This window comes from Coturnix japonica, chromosome 1 (genome assembly GCF_001577835.2).
Source record: "Coturnix japonica isolate 7356 chromosome 1, Coturnix japonica 2.1, whole genome shotgun sequence".
Classification (NCBI taxonomy): domain Eukaryota; kingdom Metazoa; phylum Chordata; class Aves; order Galliformes; family Phasianidae; genus Coturnix; species Coturnix japonica.
In genome coordinates, this window is record NC_029516.1 from 173,001,523 (window position 1) to 173,024,299 (window position 22,777).

The 22,777-nt window shown below is 46.6% G+C and overlaps 2 protein-coding genes across 3 annotated transcripts in view; both read right to left on the reverse strand.

Moving 5' to 3' along the window:
• The window catches only part of CAPN5 (calpain 5), a 45,742-nt gene that overhangs the window by 8,662 nt on the left and 14,303 nt on the right, over positions 1-22,777 (reverse strand). Inside the window, exons 3-6 of one of the 2 annotated variants that reach the window (XM_015852495.2) lie at positions 11,552-11,683; positions 1,959-2,167; positions 1,033-1,225; positions 319-512 (exon numbers count right to left, since the gene is read on the reverse strand). In XM_015852495.2, coding sequence (XP_015707981.1) covers positions 319-512; positions 1,033-1,225; positions 1,959-2,167; positions 11,552-11,683 — 728 coding nt within the window. The remainder of the gene's footprint in view (positions 1-318; positions 513-1,032; positions 1,226-1,958; positions 2,168-11,551; positions 11,684-22,777) is intronic. The other variant, XM_015852496.1, reaches the window with a different exon arrangement.
• Positions 3,417-11,195, reverse strand: OMP (olfactory marker protein). The gene has a single exon (XM_015852497.2). The coding sequence runs from the start codon at positions 8,637-8,639 to the stop codon at positions 8,160-8,162; it is 480 nt and encodes a 159-aa protein (XP_015707983.1). The 5' UTR covers positions 8,640-11,195; the 3' UTR covers positions 3,417-8,159.

The following is a 22,777-nucleotide window of genomic DNA, read 5'->3' on the forward strand; positions in this document are numbered from 1 at the left end:
CTAAAACAAGACTGGGGGTAAAGGGGTGAGCTACAACTACCCTTTACAAGAGTGAAATGCATCTGATTTCACCACAACATCCACCAGAACCTCAATGACGACTGCAAGCTCAGACACTCTCCTGCTGTGTCCTTCTGGGAACCCAGGACAAAAAATACATCTACCCAAATGAAACAGTAGGTTTAGGACACTGGTTGAAGCAACATTCCACAACTGCTTATATGTTACCAAATGGGTGTAGATATAACCTCAGCGCTTGCTCTAGTCCAACATTTTCCACCAAAAAAAAGTGCTATTGCTTATTATTAGCATACTCACGTATCACTCCAAGGGCCGTTCCACTCTCGTTCACCCCATGGGTTGCGCATGCGGATCATGTCCAGCTTCTCTGACTTGAAGAAAGACAGCAGGCCATGGCCCAGGCGGACCTTCCGCACATCAGTCACAGCATATGCATGGCCCTTCACCAGCCCACAGGCCAGGCGGGCCTCCATGTCTGCTGCTGATGTAGCCTATGCAGGAGGACACAAAGAGGCTCAGGGACAGAGAAAGCTGCTTTATTTGGAGTATCTGACATTGTATTCAGTACTAGATTCAGTCTAGTCTTCACCAGTTGTGTGAGGTCTCTGAGCTCCCATGATGTCTTCCTTAAGCAATAATGTTTATCCTATTGGTTATAAAGGAAGATTTGAAACCCAGTGTTCATGAAGATGTTCACTTACAGACATGAAAATGGTTTTTGTTTTTTTCCTGGAAGTGAATGCTTTGATAGTATTGAAAGGCCAGGAGGATGAAACTGAGCTCTTGGACATAGCAATGAGTAATAAAGAGTAATAAAAGTAATAAACCATCAACCCAATACTACCATGCCCACTAAACCACATCCCTGTGCAAGTTCCTTTGACATCTATGCACGAACCCTTGGCCACAGTTTACTTGATCTAATTTAGATGCCTCCAACAGGCTTGGATAAACAACATCCTAAAATGCCTAATCCCATGAAACCACAATCATGCAGGCAACGTTGCTTACTTTGATGGAGCAGCTGATGAGGCCTCCACGGTTGTGCACTTTCAACACACGCTCAAAGAGGAGGTTTCGTTTGGCTTCATCAGTGGTGTAGTCCCCTTCAGTCAAGTCAATAGGTTCAGAGACCCCACCGGTAAAGTCTACCAGAGCATCAGCTGTGTTGCCTCCATCCAGGGCCTCATAACATCCTGACAATCTAAAAGAGAGTGACAGGGTTGGCACAGTAGCACTGACATTTTAAGAGCTCTCAGACACTTCTTGAGATGGAACAGAGAACAGACATTTTGTAGGCAGTATTTCAGTGGGATTGGACAGCAAAAAGAGGGCGACAAAATCAGATCTGTGCTGTTTCCAGAACTCCTGTAATCCCTGAAATAGGTATTATTTAAATCAAAGTGGGCTTGAAGGATATGTTGTTTTGAGGGTAAACTGAGGAAAGTGAAGGCTTTTTCTTCCAATTCCTGTGTATCCAAGATACATCTTACTCCCCCCCTAAGAAATCCATTGTTTTGACTAAAATATCTGAGGCTAAAGCACCCTCCAGATGGAAGTTCCAGTTCTTGAGTACACAGAAGAGAAAAAGGATGATGTTTGGTGTGGAGACCCTGACCACAAATATGCCCCCAATAACCTTAGATCTACTTCTGACCTATAAAACTGTTGCATCCTCAAGAAGGAAAGAAAGACCTCAGCTCATATAGGAGCAGATTCATGTTGCCTCCCTGATGCAGTGCTACCTCTGATAGTTCTTTAAGCCAAATTCAGAAATAACCATTGCCAGCTCCTACATGGCACCAGACACCTGTGGAGCCTGCAGCATTTTTTTACTACAATTATTTTCCACTGGTATAAGCCAACTGCTGAATGAACAGAGATGAAAATTGGAGTGTGCAGGTCCTCGTTTGCTCTGCATCTGCCCAAGTACCTACTTGGCATAAGCCTTCTCCACCAAGGCACACCAGAACTCATTCTTGGAGTTGGAATGGCAGTAGATGAGCTGGTTGTGGAGCGTGGGCAGGCGGTCATCTATTACCACATCCAGCCACTGACCGAAACGCCAGAATTGGAAGTGGAAGATCCCTGCATAGCTCTCAGGCTTCTCGGCATTCCACTCCTGCTCCTTCCAGTCTGGGATGACCTGAGTTCAACACAAGGAGGAGACAGAAAGGAGACATGCACTCAGGTTATGCCCCTTTTTTCCTAGGGTTAATTCTTACATCAGAACTCATGCAGATGACATCAATGATGAGGAAGAACCTGAGGGAAGTGGATTTGCTCATTATAGCCCATTCACAACATATTCTGGGCTTGCCTCTTCCAAGATAGACTAGATTTGCATCTCCTGAAATAGCTCAGACTTTATACTTCATTGGAGGATGTCTCTAAAGATCTTTCACAGCTCTGTTTCTACTATGCCTTCCTTGACCTCATTTTCATAATTCTTCCCAGAAAATCTGCTGTCATCTACTGTTGTAGAGAGGCTATTGGAACAGAAGGGTCCTTGATATGACCAAGGATGGCTGTTCTTAGGATCAAAGTTTTAGAACAGAATCAAATAGACCACTTAAAAGGGATCTATGGAGTTCATCAAGTCTAATAACTTGAGCACATCAGGTCTAACCAAAAGTTATTATATATTATGAGGGCATTATCAAAATGCTTCTTGACAAGCACATTCTCACTGATGGCCATTCTTATGACTGAATTTCTGTGAATTTTTATGTCAGAAGAGTACTGCTGGGATCCCTTTTTAAATCCTTTTCCTTGGCCCTTGTGTGACAGGACTGGTGTGAATGCTGTATTTGTATACAGAGTGGTAATGAATGGGGACCACCACTCTGGGCATATCTGCTCTGATAAATTAGAAAAAAGTGAGATCCCCCTCCCCACGGGGTCCCTTTTAACCCCTACAAAGACCTGCCATGGTCATCCAGCAAGTACAGGAAGGGAAGAAGAAAAAAATGAGTCTGAAGTGAAAGAAACTTTAGAGAAGTTAGGAAGCTGAGGCAGCGCAGGTTTGGAGTCACAGCCATTAACAATCTCAGCGGGACATGGCAAAAAGGGATGGGTAATTAAAACAGTAAAAACAATTTGTACCCTCCATGCTTGTGGGCACCATCAGATATTTAACTGCTTCCTAAATGTTGTGACCTAAGAGAGGAGATGCTCCAGTGTGCCCATGGGAAAAATTAGTAGCACGGCATGTTTCAGTTCACCTGATAGGACAAGAGGTAATGGCTTTAAGTTGCACCAGGTTCAGGTTGGATATTAGGAGAAATTTCTTCTCTGAAAGAGTGGTAATGCACTGGGAGAGGCTGCCCAGAGTGGTGGTGGAATCGCTGTCCCTGGAGGAGTTCAAAACTGTGAAGATAAGGCACTGAGGGATGTGGTCAGTGGGCATGGTGGGGATGGGTTGATGGCTGGACTTGGGGATCTTGGAGGTCTTTCCCAAACTTAATGATTCATTGCCTGTCCTGAAGAGACAAACAGTAAGTATTGGGATGGGACAGGACAAGACACAGCTATATTGCATGGAAAGGAGGTCTTCGGGAAGCCCCAGGTCATAGTGAGACCCCTGTATGAGTCTTTGGCCCTTTTCCCCCTGCTGGAACTTTGTGCTTTCTTATGACTGCCACCACAAAGCTGTAACACTCCCTGTTCCAGCCCAGGGCTTTTATTGTTCCTTGGAATGAAAGACAGTTGAAATATTAATGCTGCCTTCAGCTCTGTGAGCTCAATGGCACTCTTTGAGTTGTCTGGATCAATAGAAGCAGAACAGACAGAGCCATGAGAAGAGCCACTTTGGGAGGGTTTGGTGTTTTCCAGGAGTGCTAATGAAAGATGTCCCAGACTCCCTCTGGGTAACTGCCAGGGAAGGTCAGACCATCAGTCCCCATCGATTCCCTCCTGACTGGCACTCGTGATAATGAATTGTCATAGAGGACCATTGTGCTAATCAACTCACTATTAATGTGAGCTTAGAAATGACTAAGGTATTGATTAGAGACAGCTACTCAGCTTCCAGCTGGCTGGTTTTGAGATCTAGCACTACCACTAATGGTGGCAGGAGGTACTGATCCCCCACCATTCTCTACTATCCCGTCCTCTGGGTATGGCACCAAAATTATCCTCAGCTGTTGAAGGCACCAGGATCTGTGGCTGGCCTTCACACATAAAGCAGAATCTACTAACAGATTGTGTTCCAGCAGTGACTCAAGGGGTGAGGAGTCTGATCTCTTCTCAGAAAAGGTTCTTCCCCAGAGGGCAGTGGGCATGGATAAGCTTACAAAGGGCAGTGAGCATACACTTGAGCTGCTGGAGTTCAAGAAGTGTTTGGACATCGCCCTCAGACATAGTCTGGATTTTGAGTGGTGCTGTGTGAAGCACTTGATGATCCTTGCATATATCCAGCTCAGGATATCCTATGATTCTATGACCTCCAGAGCCTTTGCTCAACGTGGCAAGCACTGAGGCATGAGTTCAAGCGTGAAGCTCCTCTTCTCATAGAACCCTTCATGAACTCTCCATTCTTGGCTGACGATGAGCCAGCAGTGAGCCTAGATGGCCAAGAAGGCCAACAGCATCCTGGCTTGTATCAGCAAAAGTGCAGCCAGCAGGAGCTTGAGCCGACTGTCCCCCTGTACTCAACTCTGGCATGGCTCCGTCTCAAGTGCTATGTTCAGTTCTGGGCCCCTCTATCGAGGTCCAGAGAAGGGCAACAGAGCTGTATAGGGTCTGGAGCACCTTAAACATCTTATGGGGAACAGCTGAGGGATTGTTCAGTCTGGAGAAGAAGAGGCTCAGGGGTGACCTTACTGCCTTCTACAACTGTCTGTAACCTCACTGAGTCTGCAGTGAGGTGGGTGTCAGCCTCTACTCCTACGTAACAGCAATGGGACAAGCAGTAATGGCCTTGTGTTGTACCAGAGGGAAGATTCAGGTTGGATGTTAGGAAAAACATCTCCAAATGAATGACCAAGCACTAGCACAGGCTGCACAGGGAGGTAGTTGCGTCACCATACCTGGAGGTGTTCAAGAACCATGTAGATGTGGTACACAGGAACATGGTGCAATATTGGTGGTAAGTGGATAGTTGGACTAGATGACCTCAGAGGTCTCTTTCAACCTTAATGATTCCACGATTCTATGGTGAATTTCTGAGGGCACCTAGATCCAGTGTGCATGAGAAGGGTGTAAGAAGGACAGTGGGACAGTGATGTCCCTGGGCCAGAGAGCAGCCATCTCCTACATCCACTGGCACAACAGGAGAGAGGTGGCAGCTCCAGGTGCCTATTGGGATACTGGTCTCAGGACATCCACACTTCAAGGCACACAGTGCAACTCCACCTGTGGCCTAACACTGCATATTCCCTAAAGGATTAAGCAGGAGATAGTCATATAAACGAGATCCACAGCTCCAAACCACCCCCAGGAGCCCTCTTCAGATATCTCAGCTCTCCTCAGTGGTTACTAGAGAGCATGACCTTAACCACTCATCCTGGGATCCTGCTCAGTCCCGGACTTAGCTTGGTTGCATTAAGGCAGTGAAAATGGCATTTCCCTAACCTGATGCAGTTTTTCTTACTCCAGAGAGGCAGATTAACAGAAAATGCACCTATGATTCTGAAGAAACATCCCTGACTTGAAGGAGGGATGGGTGGGTGCTGATTCTACTGGGAACTTGCCAGCTGAGGATGGGGAGGAGGGGAACCCACTGTGCCAATCTGCTGAACGAACCAGGACTGAACTTCCCCAGGAGATGGGATGGAGTAGTGTATCTGAAAACCTTTACAGGGCTGAAAACTTTGTAGGGAGATTTTCAGTGGTTGGCATAAATTGGATCATCTGCCCTGTGGGAGAGAGGAATCAGAGTGCCCCATTCATCTCCCAGTCCCAGCTCTGATTAAAAGGTGAGATCCACATGAGCATCAATTCCTCCATCAATTTCTCCCCTGCCCAGCTTCACACCCCTCCAAACCAAACCAAACCAAACCAAACCAAACCAAACCAAACCAAACCAAACCAAACCAAACCAAACCAAACCAAACCAAACCAAACCAAACCCTAAATGTTCCATTTAGCCTTTCACACTGAGAGAGAAGGTGGTAAATGTTCTTTTTTAGGTCTTTTGTTTTCTTTTTTTTTACAGAGAAGAGATTATCAAAAATACCAGCAATGACTTGAAAATTGGTGGGTTCTGCCTTACTGCATACAGGACTGGGGCAGCTACCAGATAGGGAATCATGAAAATATGCATATCCTTGGTCCTTAAGGGGAAACCAGCTGATAAGGTTTTTATTTACTGTGGCACATCAATACCAAGCAAAGTACCCACTGCATGAACTCTAACTGAGCAAACAGCATTGTAGCAATTACATACTATGAGACCTGGCAAGCAAAAACCTTTTTGGAAGTTGGCAGTGACTCCTGTTATGGGGTCTAATCTGGTTTGCACTCAGGAACTTTGATCTGGGATGTATAAAGAGGGTTCTTCTATTGGAAAAGAGACCATTTTGGGACCCTAGAACTGGGTTTGATCCACCATAGGTCCATACTATAGTCAACCAGGGATGGGTCCCCTTTTATTTCTCTTCATTGAATACAGCATATCTTCGGATATAAGCAATGTCCATGCAGTGAACACGGCATGGCCATATGTGGTTGCTGAACTTTGGCTGCAAGCAAGACTCAAAGCTCCCAACTTCTCTCCATCTCCTGTTTGACTTTTCCCCTTTCTCTAATACAACTTGTGTATATCATTTTATACACTGTGATTGGGCTAGAGAGGGCATGGTGTCCAGCATCTCCATGGGATGTGGAGAAAAAGCTGGATGGGAATTGTGCCATTTCATCCTGGCTTTCCTACCACTGCTGTCTCCTTATACACCTCAGGAAAACCTCAGTTCATACCTTAATGCTCAGCCCCATTTGGGAGCAAGTGCAAACCAATCATAAAAATACTTTTTCAAAGGACATTTCCACCCGTGACTCTCAAGAAGTGTCACTAAAATACCTTTGGGTGGAAGAAAAGAGGATGTCCAAAGTCAGCACTTTATCCCCAGTCAATGGATGAGACAGGAACAAAACATCCTGGACGTGGCCTGCAAGGTACTCTCTATAGATCACAGAATCAAAGAATGGTTTGGGTTGGAAAGGACCTTAGAGATCACCTAGTTCCAACCACCCTGCCATGGAAAGAGAAACCTTCCATTAGACCAGGTTGTTCAATGCCCCATCCAATTTGGCCATGAAGGTGTTTTAAAGCCATAATCATGCAGAGATTGGTTTTGCTGCAAGGGACTAGCAGCTGGCTCAGACATACAGCCTGCTCCAAGCTGCTGGCTCTGCACATACATGCATGCCTGCTTCAACCCATCTCAGTATCAAAAATACATGCAGCAAGAGGAAGGCAACATGTCTGAGCACACCTCCCCACAATGACCCCCAGTATTAAACAGTGAAAGTCAGGAAAAGGAAGGTCCACCCTTCTATTTTTTGTCCAGTGGGTTTGTATGAATGCTGAATACAACACGTCTGAAGGTCCTTCAGCTTCATGGTAAGGTGAGCTTCCATAGGTCTGGTCTTCAGAGACATGGAGCAGTCACAGTCACACAGGAGTCACTGTAAGTTGCAAGCACTTAGCATCCTTGCAAGGATCCATCTCAAACAAGCCTCCCCTTTTGGATGGCTGGGATGGAAACTTGATGGAAACCCTCCAGGATGCCTCTCCCGTTTGCAGCATAGCAATTTGTTTTTCCATCGGGCATTTTGTATCCAGGTGCCATGGTTGGAAGGGTAAGAGCAGCCAAACATTTCCAATCCAGCAAAACTGTTGCTAGCCAGGCTTGGTGAATCCCTGAACTCACAAGCAAGCAGAATTATACTCTAGGCAAATAAAGCAGCAAGCATCCATGGCTCGTCCTCCCTCTTCCCCTTCATTCAGATTGAGGAAAGCATGTTTAGGGAATGTTTTTCAGGGGTGAAGAACTCCAGAAGTGCCAAGATACTCTCCACCATTCTGTTATGCCACCCATCAATGAAGAACCACATAGAAACAACCAAGAACTGAACAAAAGAAAGAAAAATGAAGACAAAGCATAGCTGAGCAAGAAGGACAGAGATGGAGGAAATCAGGCTTTAAAAATGATGGAACCTTTCAGCTGAGCAGGTTCAAGGCCATCGGTGAAAGCAAGGAGGAAATACATCACCTTGCGGATCTTGGCTAACTCCACCAGCCGCTCCCCAAATTCTTGAGCATCTGCCTCATTGTATTCCACCTCCTTGGCCCCTGGTTTCTTCCAGAAGATGCCCACTGGTTCCAGCAGCTGCCGGTTCATAAGGTGGGTAAGGTCAGGAGTCCAGTGCTGGGAGGTTCCAGTCACCATCACCTTCCCAGAGCTCTCCAATTGAATGTCCCAGCGGAGGAAGCGCAGGTTGTGCTGCTGAATGAAATCCACCCTGTAGATGTGCTCATTGGGACGCAGCAGCTTCTCACCATCCTGGGGCTTGGCATTTTTCTGCTGCAGGCTTTGAGCTCTCAGACGCATGCACCGGGTGAGCTGGTCATCGTGGATGAAGGGCAGCTTGAGCTCCCCTGCCTCAGCTGCCATCTCCTCTGCTGCTCCTCTGCTATGTCCTCAGCGATGTTTGGCTCCCAGATAGGACACGCAGGGGTAAAAAATCTGGTGCCCCTTCTCCGTGGTCCCAGCGGTGCTAGGCAACCCAGGCCACTGACGCAAAACACCCTCCAGGGCTTCCTCTGGTTGCCCTCCCATCTCGTTTGCAGATTAGGAACTGATGGTGCTGCTGTGCATGATAATCTATAGGGAAGGGATATCTGATGTCAGCCTCCCTGGCAACCTCCCTGACAACGGCTCCAGCAAGCCAAAGTGCAGCTCGTTATCCCCAAATGAAGGTGCACAGCCAGGGCAACCATCCTGCAGGTGTCAGTGCCACTTTATTCTCAGAATATCAGTTTGTGGGATCATTCATGTTGGAAGCAGCCTGTGGAGAAGTCTGCTCCAACCCTCTGTTCAAAGTGGGACTTTTTGGTTAAACCAGGTTGCCTGGAGGTTTGTCTACCCCAGCTCTGAGTACCTCTGTGCATGGAGCCCTCTGGATAATACTATTAGAACATGCTCATGCTGAAGTGCTGAAGATATGTCTTTTATTTCCCCTTTTATATCTCATTTCCCATGATGCTGCTGAATTTTGTCCTGTGGTTGTTCTCAAATCTGGCTCTGTCCTGTCTGTACCCTCCTGTTTGGTAGTTGCAAACAGCAAAAAGCTCCTCCTTCATCTCCTCCTGACCATACAAAACCATCTCTCTGGTGTCCATAGACCCTAAACCTGGACAAATCCCAGATGAGGAATCACAAGTGCCAGTTGGAGGGGATGTATAATTTATCTTGCCCTGCTGGCTGCACTCATGGCAATTTGGCACCACGTGTGGCTGTTCATCTCTATGAGGGTTCATGTTTGACTCAGTCAGGACCCTATGCCTTCTGCTGGGTGGCATTGCTGGCAGGAAGCCTTAGTGGGCACCAACAGCTCAGCATAGGTCTGCTGCCCTCGAATGGACCAGGTCGATGTTGGAGAAGGTACATGGAGTTCCCTTTCACTCAGTGTTTCTGGGGAATGGGGACATGGACGCAGTCTGGGCTTTTGTTTGTCTCTTTGGGCCAGGTGAATGAGCATATCCAAGATGGAAGCAAGCTCTTCCAGGTGCTGTAGAGATGCTCTGAGTCCAAGTGAACACCAACAAGACTGCTATGCCTAACCTGGGGCTGCCCATTTCCTAAAAGCTGCTGAGTATGGTTATATCCAGAGCATTTTATGCTGTGTTGGTGGGCTCTCCAGGCAGTGGATGGGACAAAAGAGGATACGTATGAATGCATTCCTCTTTGAAGGGTATCCCCAAGAGGCTGTGGATCCCAAACAGAGCTGCCATGCTAAATCATGCACCCCTACACCAAGCACCATGAAAAGGTGGCAAAACCACCATCATGACTTCAGGCATTCCATGGAAAAGGCCTGACCCCACAGCAAGCATGCTGTGTCATCTTTAGGATAGAGCCACTGGTTTGGACTTTCAGAGTCCTTGGATTTCAGCATCAACTGTAAAACATGCTGTAAAACAAACCATTCTGAAAGAAAGAAGGATACAAGGATGCAGATAAAGAACAGCTCTGAGAGTTAAGGGTATGGAAAATGAGAACTCACAAGCACCTATGGCAAAATTGCCAAGGGAGGAAAAGTAATGCCATTGGTAAACCGAAATAATGAGGTGTCCAAAGAGACTTGGCTTCTGTTTGGTCGACATCTCCCAGGGAAGGGCTGGAGGTGATTGGTGAGGAGGAAGTAGAACTTGCCTTGGGGAGATGAGAATGCAGAGGAACAGCCTAAACAACACCTTGCACCAGACCTGTAACAACAGCCACAAGCTACAGAAGTACAGAAGTAGGAGGAAATCTTACTGCTTATCTAAACACCTACCTTGTTCACGTGTGCTGGAAAGACTTGATTTCAACAGTAAACAAAAAACAAATTCCCATGGTAGAGCCCAGTGTTTATGACCACAATAGCAGAGAATGGAGGGACAGAGCAAGGAGGGAATTCTGGTCTGCTGCAGTAGGGGACTGGGTGAAGTGGGCGACACTGCCAACATTATGGGGCTTTGGTGGCTGCCTTTTCACATTATTATTGAGATGAAAGTGCTTGCAACTTGCTGGTCCCTTGTCCTAGGATGACACACCTGTACCAGACTGAAGACCACAGTTGCACTCGTTTTCATAGGCTTGAATTCTTCTCCCAAGAAGGACACGGTAAAAATGGCCACAGGCTGGCACAGGATGTGGCACTTGGCACCTCCTGTCCCTTCACACTGCTCAGGCTCTGCCCCCTATTCTGCAGCTCCTTGGTGCCCTCCTGGTCCATGACAGTGCAACCACGATGCCTTTAGACCCCAGCCTCATAGGAATCCCACTGTGTGGAGCAAACCATCTATGGGACGTGCCAGGGATGTGTGTTTGAGGAACAGTGGCTTGGGAGGCATACTAATATCCTTAAATCACCCTACTGCCCCCATGCAAGGTGTCTCATGGTCGAGGTGAGAACACACGGGGCAGCCAGAGAGGTAATACTATGGGAAACAGGGACTTTCAGCACTGCAGTTGAGCACCCTGAATATATATATAATAATAACAGTATATATATATATATATATATATATATATATATATATATATATATATGGTTATTCTGGAGTGGGGAGGGTCATACTTGGGATGTGGGAGGACAGAGCAGAGTTTGATTCATGTGGTTATGGACAAACTGACCAAGAGTTTGGCTCAGATGTGATGTGGCTGAAATCACAACAATTCCTCTCAAAGAACATTTTTCTTTAAGAGAGGTTTGCCAGCTTTTAAGGACTGTCATTCCTGAAGATCCAGTATCTGAGCCAAGCAAACAAAGCAAGAGGTCAAGGTGTTGAAGCTTTCCTTTGGCATGAGGCACAGCTTACCTTCTGCCACAGGGCCTCACGGGATGCCAGGGAGGAGCAGGCAGCCACAAACCAGCAGTTCCCAACCTGGCCCTGGTGTAAATCATGGGAGCTGATCCCGTCCACAAAGAGATGAGGATCGGCGCAGATTTCCTGTGAGACAGGAGAAAACAGGCACACCGGTGAGTGAGGAGGCAGAGAAATACAAAGCAAGGCTTCCCAACAGAGGAAAATCTCTTTCTCTGCTCCTCAGGATCCCTTTAAATCCCACCTGCAACCTTGTGCTGGCTTGGCTCATCACATTGGTGGCAGGAGAACCTTGTCCTGCCTTGTGCTCTCCCCAGGATATGGTTATGTCACTGCTGAAGCGATGCCAGACACTCTCCCTGGAGGATGGCTATTCTGTTCCAGCATCAGCAAAACTCTGCTATCATTATCCATGGTGATAATGGTATGTTTTCACATCATTACAGCCCTAGTGACCCATCTCCTCCTGTAAGTCTGCCCTTTGCCTCCTCTGCAAGCCCTTCAGCTCTGACAAAGCTGTCTCTTTATCAAGCTTCTCCCTCTCACTTTGCTCTGGGGACCTTTTAATGGGAAGGCATTTGGTGCTGGGAGTATCATAAACCATAGCATGGCTCGGGTTGAAAGGGACCCTAAAGCCCATCCAGTTCCTAGGGTCTAACCCAGTCTGGCCTTGAGCACCTCCATGGACTGGATTAATCCAGTATGGGAAGTCATTTTTCAGGGTGAAAGTGGATGGGACAGAGAAAGAGTTGAAAGAAACTTTTCTGTTTTGCTATTCTATCTAATTTAAAAGGGTGAAAGACAAAGCAGATCTCCTTTCTCTATGCCCCTTAATTTTTTAGGTTATTTACATCCAAAGTAACACATTCCACAACCTTTGCACATCAGGACTTGAATTGCTTATTCTTCATGGGGAGGAATTGCTGCTTCATAAGCATATAAGGACAGATGCCCCATCCCTGTGGACTTTCCAAGTCAGGCTGTACAGGCCTCTGAGCACCTGATGAAGCTGTAGGAGTCCCTGTTTGTTGCAAGCAAGTTGGAATAGATGGACTTTAAGAGTCCCTTCCAGCTCAAACAATTCCCTAGTTCTATGATTCTATGACAACCCTTTAGTCCCACCTAACCCAGCCAGCACTGCACACTTAATAAACAACCTGAGATTCATCTGGATGCAAACTGGGCAGCGATCAAACCCCCAGGAGAGGATTCAACCCTGGCTGCCAGTGTTGCAGGAGGTTGGAATAAGCACTAGAGGGAGGCAGTCTGACAGCTGCCAACAGCACCTGCTCTTTTCAGCATCCCTGAGTACTGAAAGGGATGGAAGAGGAGTGGTGCTGTTTAATAACAGGATAACAGAGGTTATCCTATTTCATACCATCAAGGAAGCAGCCAACAGCTTGTGATGCATCTCTCCTGGCTGTCAGTGATGTGGATGATAGTGGTCCTGCTCTGAGCTCAGAGGCATCACAGCTGAGGACCATTGCTGCTCTTTCTACCCATTGGGTGAATCCATAGCATACAAAAAAGAACTCAGTTGGTTTGGTGTAGGTCAGGAGAAGGTGAAATCATGGAAGCACATTATATTTGGCAGAAATTAGGGTAAAGGGTGTTGGGTGCTATTTCTCTCTAGCAGAGCTGCTAGTTAGCTGTGACTTCCCCATCACCAAGCATTTATGAATTAAAACCCTTTGGTTGCTCATTTTAAGACAGGGAAGCCCCATGTCCTCATCAGAAAAGCAGCCTATCTTTGTACAGAAGAGGAGATCAGTGCATTGCACTCAGTTCTCTAAAAGCCACAACAGCACTGAAGGTGCCAAGGCTGGAAATGCTCATGCCTGGAAATGCAAAGGCCACATTTCATTTATAGAATCATAAAGGTTGCAAAAATCCTTTAAGATCATCTAGTCCAACCATCCACCTATCACCAATATTTCACACTAAACCACGTCCCTAAGTGCCACAACTCCATGGTTCTTAAATGCCTCCAGGGACAGTATCTGTCACCTCCCTGGGCACCCTGTTCCAATATTCAACCACTTTTTCAGAGCTTTTCCTAAGATCCAACCTCTGACTTAGCTTCTCTTCCCACTGATGCAGAAGGTCTCTAGGGGCACGTTGCTCTCAAAGTCATTCAGGCAGTTCTTCATATGCTGCAGTAGGCATTTCCCATTTAGGTGCAAACTCGGATGTGGTATTTCAAGGTGCTTTTGGTCCACGAATGTTATGGCTGAGAGCACATCCTTGCATCCAGCCTGACCCATCTACTCCAAGTAAGATCAGGTGGAGCAGGTTACTCAGAACCATGGCCAGTTTGGTTTTGAGTATCTTCATATATAGAAACTCCACAACTTCTCTGGGCAACCTGTGCCAGTGCTACCCACAGTGAATAAGCATTTTTCTCACATTTAACTATAATTCTTTATTTTTTCTGTATTTTTTCCATTATGTGTTCAGTGCCTCTTGTCCCATCACTGGGTATCAATGAGAAGAGTCTGGCTTGATCTTCTGCATTCCCTACCATCTCTATAGACATTCATAGAATCATTAAGGCTGGAAAGACCAACTGAATCACCTCAAGTCCAACCACCAACCTATGCTGAGTGACCATGCATCCACCCTTCTCTTCAACACCTCCATGGACAGTGACTCCACCACCTCCCTGGGCAGCCTGTGCCAATGCATCACCACTCTTTCCAAGAAGAAAGTTGTCCCAGTATTCACTGGAGCCTTCTTTGAAGAGTCCTTCTCTCTTGTTTTGACCTCCTCTCTTGTGCCACATGCTACAGAATGCTCTCCTCACAGAAGGTCATGATCTTGGTATCATTCCATTCATTCAACAGGACCAGTTGGACAAACACTGAATCATCCTCCCTGCACTGTGACCCTGAAACCACACACATCCGCACACACTCTCTGGGTTCTTCTGGGTTCAAACACTGGCCAACTCAGTCAGCTCAACTCACAGTGCTTTCTTCAGCACATACCTAAATTCTGCTCTTCATCTCATAGCAGATGGCTCCTGGTCATGACTGCTCTTCAGCTGGACACGTGTGCTGAATAACAGGGAATGTGGAGGGGACAGCCTAAAGCTATGGCTACAGGAGATACAGTTTTGATGCATTGCTCTTGACTCTACCTTGTCCATTTTTACTCCTTTTGGAAGAGCTTTATTTGGTAATGGTATGGGCTTGCAAGGCTGAGTGCTTGCATTGCTTTTACTTTAAATTCTTCATAACTGCAACAATGGACAAGGGAAGAGCCACTGATTTCATCTCTCTGGACTTCAGAAAGGCCTTTTACATGGTCCCACACAACATCCTTCCATCCAAATTGGAAAGATGTGGATTTGATGGGTGGGCTGTTCGATGGATGAGGAACTGGTTGTGAGATCATACCCAGAGAGTGGTGGTCAATGGCTCAATGTCCAGATGGAGACTGGTGATGAGAGGCATCCCTCAAGGGTCAGTACTGGGACAAATGTTGTTTAGTGTCTCCATCAAAGACGTACACAGTGGGACTGAGTGAACCCCCAGCAGTTTGCAGATTATACCAAGCTGTGTGGTGTGGTCAACCAGATGACCTTTAAAGGTCCCTTCCAACTCAAATGGTTCTATGATTCTATGATAAGAAGAACTTGGCTTGGAGCAACCCTAGGGAACCTAGGCAGTGTTAGAGCTATTTGCCCTCCCTAAAACTGGCTGCTGAAATGGCCACTGAACTCCAGGCAATTAACTATGACTTGGTGAAAGCAGGTACAGATGGTCCCATGGAAAGATATAGCCTGATAACAAAGGCAGGAGCAAAGTGATTCAAACTTCTCGTGATTCATATCCTGCTTTCTACATCCTTTCTCCTGCAGTGGGTGTGGGATAGAGCTGGACAGCAGTGACAGAAGATGGAGAAGGCTCTGAGGCCCCTCTTGATGAAGGGCTGATAGCTGGGGTAGCAACACTGGCTTACGGGAGTCCAGAATAGGCCTGTGCCAGTTTGCTCCCTCTGATCTTGGGCTATTGAAATCCATTAGTGAAAAGAAGACGTGATCATTGCACTTATCTTGTACTTGCTTGTTTCCTCTCACTAAAAAGCATGTGGGCCTTTCCTTGTCTCTCCCCTTTAGCACTATTTCCCTCAACAGGCACATTTTCCTTCCAGATGCAATTAAGCAAGAATATATCATCCCTGTCTCCAGCTAGTCCAATCCCACATAGGGCAGCAGGGAGCTAATTGGCTTGATAATTGGCAACTGTCTTATCATAAACATTCCCCAGTGCAGATTTCTGAGCATTAGATATGCTGGGGGTCTGGATCATGTCAGACCCACTGCAGAGAGGGAAAAAAGCTAAGAGGGATAATAACCATGTGAGATGCAACATCTGCTGCATGCCAGGGTCAGTTTTAGCTAACAAGATTTTGCAAGGAGCAGACCAGCTTAATTGCATTGCAGAGCTGGGACGCAGGAGACCGGCTGTTTCAGGAACAGTGCTTTCACTCAGACTTGCAATATCAGCAAGATAATCAATTAGCTGCACTTCCCCCTTCCCGAGTGACAGGGAACTGAAAGGACCTCATGCTGTGAATGTCCAAGCAGAGCAGACGGTGGTGGCACAGGTGGCACAAAGGTCCCTGTGCTGCTGGTATCTCCGCTGGGATGTGACTTTGTAAACAACAGTTACAGAGTTTGCACCTGAGTGACACAAGAAAGAGGAATGGGGTGGGTTTGGGAACCCACAGATCTGTGTTTTCATAGGGATTAATGTTTCCCCAGTGGTTCAGCTTCACATATACCATATGGTAGGTTTTGTTGGCAATATCTGCATCCTGTAAAACTGCTTTGGGGGGTTTTGTATTGCTTCAGCCAGGCACCCTGAACGCTAATCAACCTGACGCATCACACTCTGTATGTATTTGCACCTGCTATCAGCTCCCACCACACAAAGGGAGTAGGGTTAGGGTTACTCCACCCTCAGTGAGTAGGACTTGTAAAAGGAGGCATTACAAAAATACCCTCCCACCAACATCATGACCCTACTTATGTACCCGCGTACCACACCACAGCGTTTGTTTTGGCACCAGTAATGGCACGGATAGTTTCAAACAGGATCCAAAGGTCAATTTGCAGGCTTAGCCCTGATGTTTGCTTTTCCCAGTATCCGAAGTACAAATGCAAAGAGATCTCTGTTGAAGCAACAAGACAGGGAGAGATGTAACATGCTGTGGGAGCACTGAACCACCACCCCAGGAGCAGATGGAGGTAGAGAATCAAAGAGTAATTACAGCTGGAAAAGACCCCTAAGACTATCAAGTCCAACCCATGCCCACTGTGCTCACTAACCATGACCCTCAGTGCCACATCTCCAAGGTTCTTGAATACCTCTAGGGATGGTGACTCCACCACCTCCCCGACAGCCTGTGCCAATGCAATACCACTCTTTCAGAGAATAAGCTTTTCCTGTTATCTAACATGAACCTCCCCTAGTGCAGCTTAAGGCCATTACCTCTCATCCCATCACTGTTACCTGGGAGCAGAGGCCAACGCCACCTCACTACAACCTCCTTTCAGAGAGCTGCAGAGGGCAATAATGTCTCCCCTGAGCCTTCTCTTTTCCAGACTGAACAATCCCAGATCCCAGAAGGAAGTATAGGATGGGAAGGAGACTAAAACAAGTGCAGAACCCTCTGATTCGCTGTTCCCATTCCTCCCACTCATACTTCATAGTGATGTGCTCTTGGAAAGCCTCACCATTACTCAGTCCAGGGCTTCTTTGGTCTCCACCCAGCCAAGATCAATGCCAAAGGACATGACATCCCCACTTTCAGCATTTCCATGCTTTCAGACACTGTCCATCAAACAGTGAATTGGTTCGGTGTATCTGATAGTAGATTAGACCTATAGATTTCAGCTCCTAAGCAGAAAGGTCTGCAGGCACCTCCAAGAGTGGCATGTTCAGAGCAGTGACATGATGTGTCCTCGGTAACCCTGGCCAGAGGCAGAAACCTCTTGGTCCCTCTTGGCTCCAAGTGCCAGAGCAGTCCAGCCACCACACAGACCATCATTTCTTTATGGCTCCTTTTCACACCTGAGTCAGTCTGACCTTTTCATACACACACAATCATGGCCTTGGGAAGCAAGAGAAATGATGCTGAGCAAACCCTGCAGCTTTCAGGGGTGGGTCTGTCTGTATCTCCTTCCTTTTAATCCTGGTACCTGTAGGCATATGCAGGATTGCCAACCACCAGACCAGGCTGCCCAGAGCCACATCCAGCCTGGCCTTGAATACCTGCAGGGATGGGGCATCCACAGGCTCCTTGGGCAACCTGTTCCAGTGCATCACCACCTTCAGAGTGAAAAACTTCCTCCTAACCCCTCTACCCTAAACCTCCCCTGTCTCAGTTTAAGACCATTCCCCATTGTCCTATAAACATTCTTCAGGTCTCCTACAGATCTCCATTAGGACAGCATTAAGGGTCAGGAAAAACCCTTCCTTATCAACATCTTGGGTTTAAAATGCACCCACGCTCCAGAGCTCATCCCCTCATCATGGCACACTGCTCCCTTCTGTTATGCCAGTACATGCTGTGGGGTCTAACCTCAGCCAGGGGAACTGCTTGAAACCATGCGCAGAACGACCCAGACTGGATTGTGGGGAGCCTCACAGTCCTGTTGGCACAAATGAAGGTCCATGAACAATACGGATGAGCACGAGTGATGGGAATGGCCACAGCCAGTATCTTTTTGAGCCACTGGTTCCCATCAGGAACGTGGAGATGGGAAGACCATTTTCAATTATGTTTTGCTGTGAGAAACTGTATAATTTTGGAAAAAATAGTGCAAAAATACCCACTTGTTCCATAGCTATTGTGAATCTCAGAGTGAGCTGGTGAATCTATGAGCTCAGCTGCACTGATTCTGCCTCCAAGGGCCATCATTTGGGTTTGGCACTCGTGCCTGCCCAACACCGCCCTGCCAGAATCCTAATTCCTGCGTTGCATGGAAAGTCAATCTTCTAAAACACAATTCAGAAAGCCAAATCATGCCTTTTATTATTATTAATTATCTTAAGAGTCAAGAAATTGAAAAAGAGAGCACAAAGCTGCAAAGGAAAACTACCTCACCCTCTGTAATACATACAAAAACATCTTAGATAGTTTCTAGCATGGACACTCTTACTCAAGCCACCCAATACCAGGGCTAGGATCTGCCCATTGGTTTGTGGTTTTTGTATTGTATTTATAACACAACAGCATCTTGATTCAAGACCAGCACTTGGCCCCACCACAGTCCCAATGAATCCCTGTTTGTGCAATGGTGACGAAGAGGTTATCATGAGTTTAAGCTATTTAAAGAAGTGACTTCCAGCCCACACCTATTCTGCTTATTCATACTCTGGGCGTAGCTTTGCAAACACAGAAACATACTTTATGAGAAAGCCAACATCTAGAAATGTGGACTCATACAGACAATGTGAAGCATTCCCAGACAAGACTTTGAAGCCTGTAATACATGCCCAGTTTGCTGCCAGTTTAGTGAGAGATGTAATGATGTATGTACACCATCCATAGCTCCACGATGGGAACATGCACGAGCCCTCCAAGGGATAGGTGAGTCTCCATATAAACTCACAACATGGTTTACATATTGTGTATACATGACTAGAATTTTAGCTGGCTTCTCCCATTAAGAAGCACTATTTACATGCTCCATGATTATTTCTTACATAACACTCCAGTGGTGGTATTTGTACCAGGACACACTCAAAGCTTCAAGCATCCACAAACACTGTTCATTCAGATAGTTTGTTCCCCCTTTTCCTTCTTGGAGGGGAACCACAAAGAATGTATCACCAAACAGTAGTTTCTTATTAAAGATCCAGAAGATATGGGATGTTTTGCTTGGTCTCTGTAACATGCAGGTCACCCTTCCCAAGATGCATCCAGGTGAGGATGTGAACAGGTCAGCAACTCACACAGCTTGGCACCCTGCTATGTAGGCTTGGAGCTGGTGACTTCAGCTACCCGTGCTCAGCTTTAGGTCACTAAAGCCTGCATAAACACTGCAGCCACTGTACTTCCTCAATGATGCTTTTCATCCACCCCCACCATCTGTGCTAAATTATGTATATCAGAGGAGGAACAGAACCATTCCACTTACTGTCAAATTACATTGGGGTTTTATTTTAAAAAGGGACAACTTAGGGAATTTAATACTCCATACAAATCATTCCGACAGTGTCAGTCCCTTGGCAGCAAGGAAAGGACAAGCCTTTGCCCTGGGGCATTGACAAAGACAGATGCTGGCTGTGTTTTTTTCATCCCTGGTTAACCCATCGATGCTCTTGGATCTGATTGGATCCCAGTGCATGCTAAGAAAGGCAAGATGGAAAGATGACGGAGAGAGGGTTCACACCTGGTTCTCTACAGGCACAGGCATCCTTCTGCAGGGGGTTATCATATATCTATCACATATTTAAAGGGGCCAGAAATGGAGAAGCAGTGCTTCCCCAGTGCACACAAGATATGAGTGGTTTATGCTAAAGTTTTACCAATTCTTACATACTTATCAATTCAAATCCACAGGTGAGGACTGGTGCGTAGAACAAGTGATCCAGAGTTGTGGTTTATTTTCCTCTCCTGGAAATGCTTTAAATAAAACTGGCTGATAATTAGAGGAAGTGGCTCTAGTTTAATTCAGTGGGAAGTTAATTCAAGGAAATCCCATGACCACTCACTGTGCAGTAATTCAGCCACTGCATTGACTGCAGTTCCATCTGGCATTAGCCTCAGCAGACCAAGGAGATGGCTCCTCTGCTCCAGCTGCAGGGTTCCATCCTCCCACCCATGCATCCTCCTATTTGTTTCTTTAACAACTTATCACAGTAGCTGATGTCAACCCCCAGTTTTACAATGCCTAGCGTTTCATTTTCCTTCTTCAAGAGGTAGCGCCATGCCTATCGAAGCTCCTTTGCAAGGGCCTTGGTGCCAGCCTTAAGCATCACCTTCCTGAACCCTACAGCCCAATCTGCAAAGGTTTTGCACCATCCCCTCCCATTTTCCTCATAGAGGGCAGCAGATGCCCTTGACTCCTTTCATTGATACCCTCTGCTCTCGTTGTCCTCTTCTCCATTACAAACACGGCTACGATAATTTCTAGACACAGACACGCGGCTGCATTAAAATGTAGGCAATAAATCTGATCTGCTGATTTTAGCATTGGTTTTGCATTTATGGATGTGTCCTTCTGAGGTCTTAGGATGGAGCAGACTCCCTGGCTGCTTTCTTATCAAGCGCTGCCCATGCCAGGCAGCTTAGTCTGATGCAGAGGCAAAACGTGTGTCACCACAGGGCCACGACCCTGGAAGGATCTGGTGAAATCTGCTGGGACACATCCAGGGTCAGCATCCAGCTCATTGAGAACCGAGAGCTCTCAAAACAATCATAAATAATAACAAAAATGATCTCATCCTTCCTGGGCTGGGAATAGGTGAACAGTGCTGACTTATGGCTTAAAAATAAGGTAAACTCAGAAACTGCATTGCAAGGTGATCAATCCCTTTGCTGGCAAGGAGCAACCAAACTGGCAGCCAGCTCCAGGCTTCAGAGAGCACAGCAGATAAATGAAGAGTTGAGCAGCTCATAAATTCCTACATGTAGAAATGCAGAAGTCTGGAAGAACTCTGACTCTGTAATGGATAGCAGAGAGGTTGCAGACTCCCATTTAGAGAAGATGGTTCATCCATTGGTGGTAATGCTACCCACAGGCATCCCTAGCCTCCTATGGACAGAACCAAAGCCTATGGATGGACCATAAAGCTGCCCAGGGAGGTGGTAGAATCACTTGCCTTGGAGGTGTTCAACAGAAGGGTAGATGTTGCACTGAGTGACATGGCTTAAAGACCTGGCTACCCCAGCTACTGTTCTGGGTGAGCTCTAAGAGCAAAGCCCCACAGGATTTTAGCCTCTGGATCCCCATTATCATCACCCTTGTGCATTTGCCAGCTTCCCAGCCTGTGCTGTACGCTGAGGAAAAGACCTTTTAATGCAGAAACTTGCGGGCAGGCAAATGCCGGTCCTGCTTTTAGTGAATTAGTTCATTGACTCCTTTCTCATTCCAGGAAAACCCCACAGGGACGGATTGTATAACCCTCACTCAGCAAGGGAAAGGAGCTAAGTGCTGCATCACGCAAGGAAAAGGGGATCGAAGAGATGCTCTCCTCTCCTCATCCAAAGACACTGAATTCAGGAGACAATGGAAATAGGTCAAAAACCCGACACAAAAGTCAGCCTAGATTTATATCCAGAGAAGTGGCTGCTGAAAAAATGGTATTCCCCAGTTCTTAAAACAAGGTTGCTATCGTATGGCTGGAAAGAAAACATATAAATAAAAGGGGCTGTGAAAGAAAGCTTCTCTCCTCATTCCCAAAGCAGGGCTGAAAATGCCCCATACAGGAGTGTATAGGCTTCATCCAATACAGCTCCTCTAGTCATTGCAACCTGCAGGCTTGAGCTCACAGTGCAGAGGTGCAGCAGCATCATGACTATTCATGGCCAGTTTTCCATCTGGTCTAATTTACTTCCCATAGGTCATAGTGATAACCTGGTGACCAGCCAGAAAGTGTCAGCAGCAGATATGAGCCTCTTCCTCTCCGGGCCATGAATGGTTTTGTTCACAAGAGATAGGGTAGGATAGGGTAGGGGAGGGGAAGGATGTCTAGAAGGATGCTGTGCACCAGAAGTCTAAATAAAATCCAGAAAAAATTACATCCATTGCTTTCCTTATCCCAGCCCTAATTTCTGCCTCCCAGCCTGCATGCCAGCCAGCCCCTTTCCTTCTTCTCAGTACCACCTTTCCTCATTTATCCAGCCCCTAAAATCCTGGACTATCTCACCCAACGCACAGACTAACACTGCTGTTTCTTTGCTGCACTACAACATCTATATCTCCAATGCAAAACTCAGAACTTGAGGATCAAGCACCACATGCCCCAATACACAGATCTCCTTTGCCTTCTCACAGAAGCAGACAGAGAGAGAAAGAGTGTCAAGCACTCAGCCCAAAACACCAAGTTTAATTTCTAATGCAAATGCCAAGCTTTGCTGCCAGAAAAAAAAATAACCCTGATGCTGGCCAAGCCAGCTCCACAATCTGCTTTGGCTCAGCAACAAAACAGTCTCATTTTTGAATGGCTACACAAAACAACAGCTCTTCAAGGCCCCCTTCCT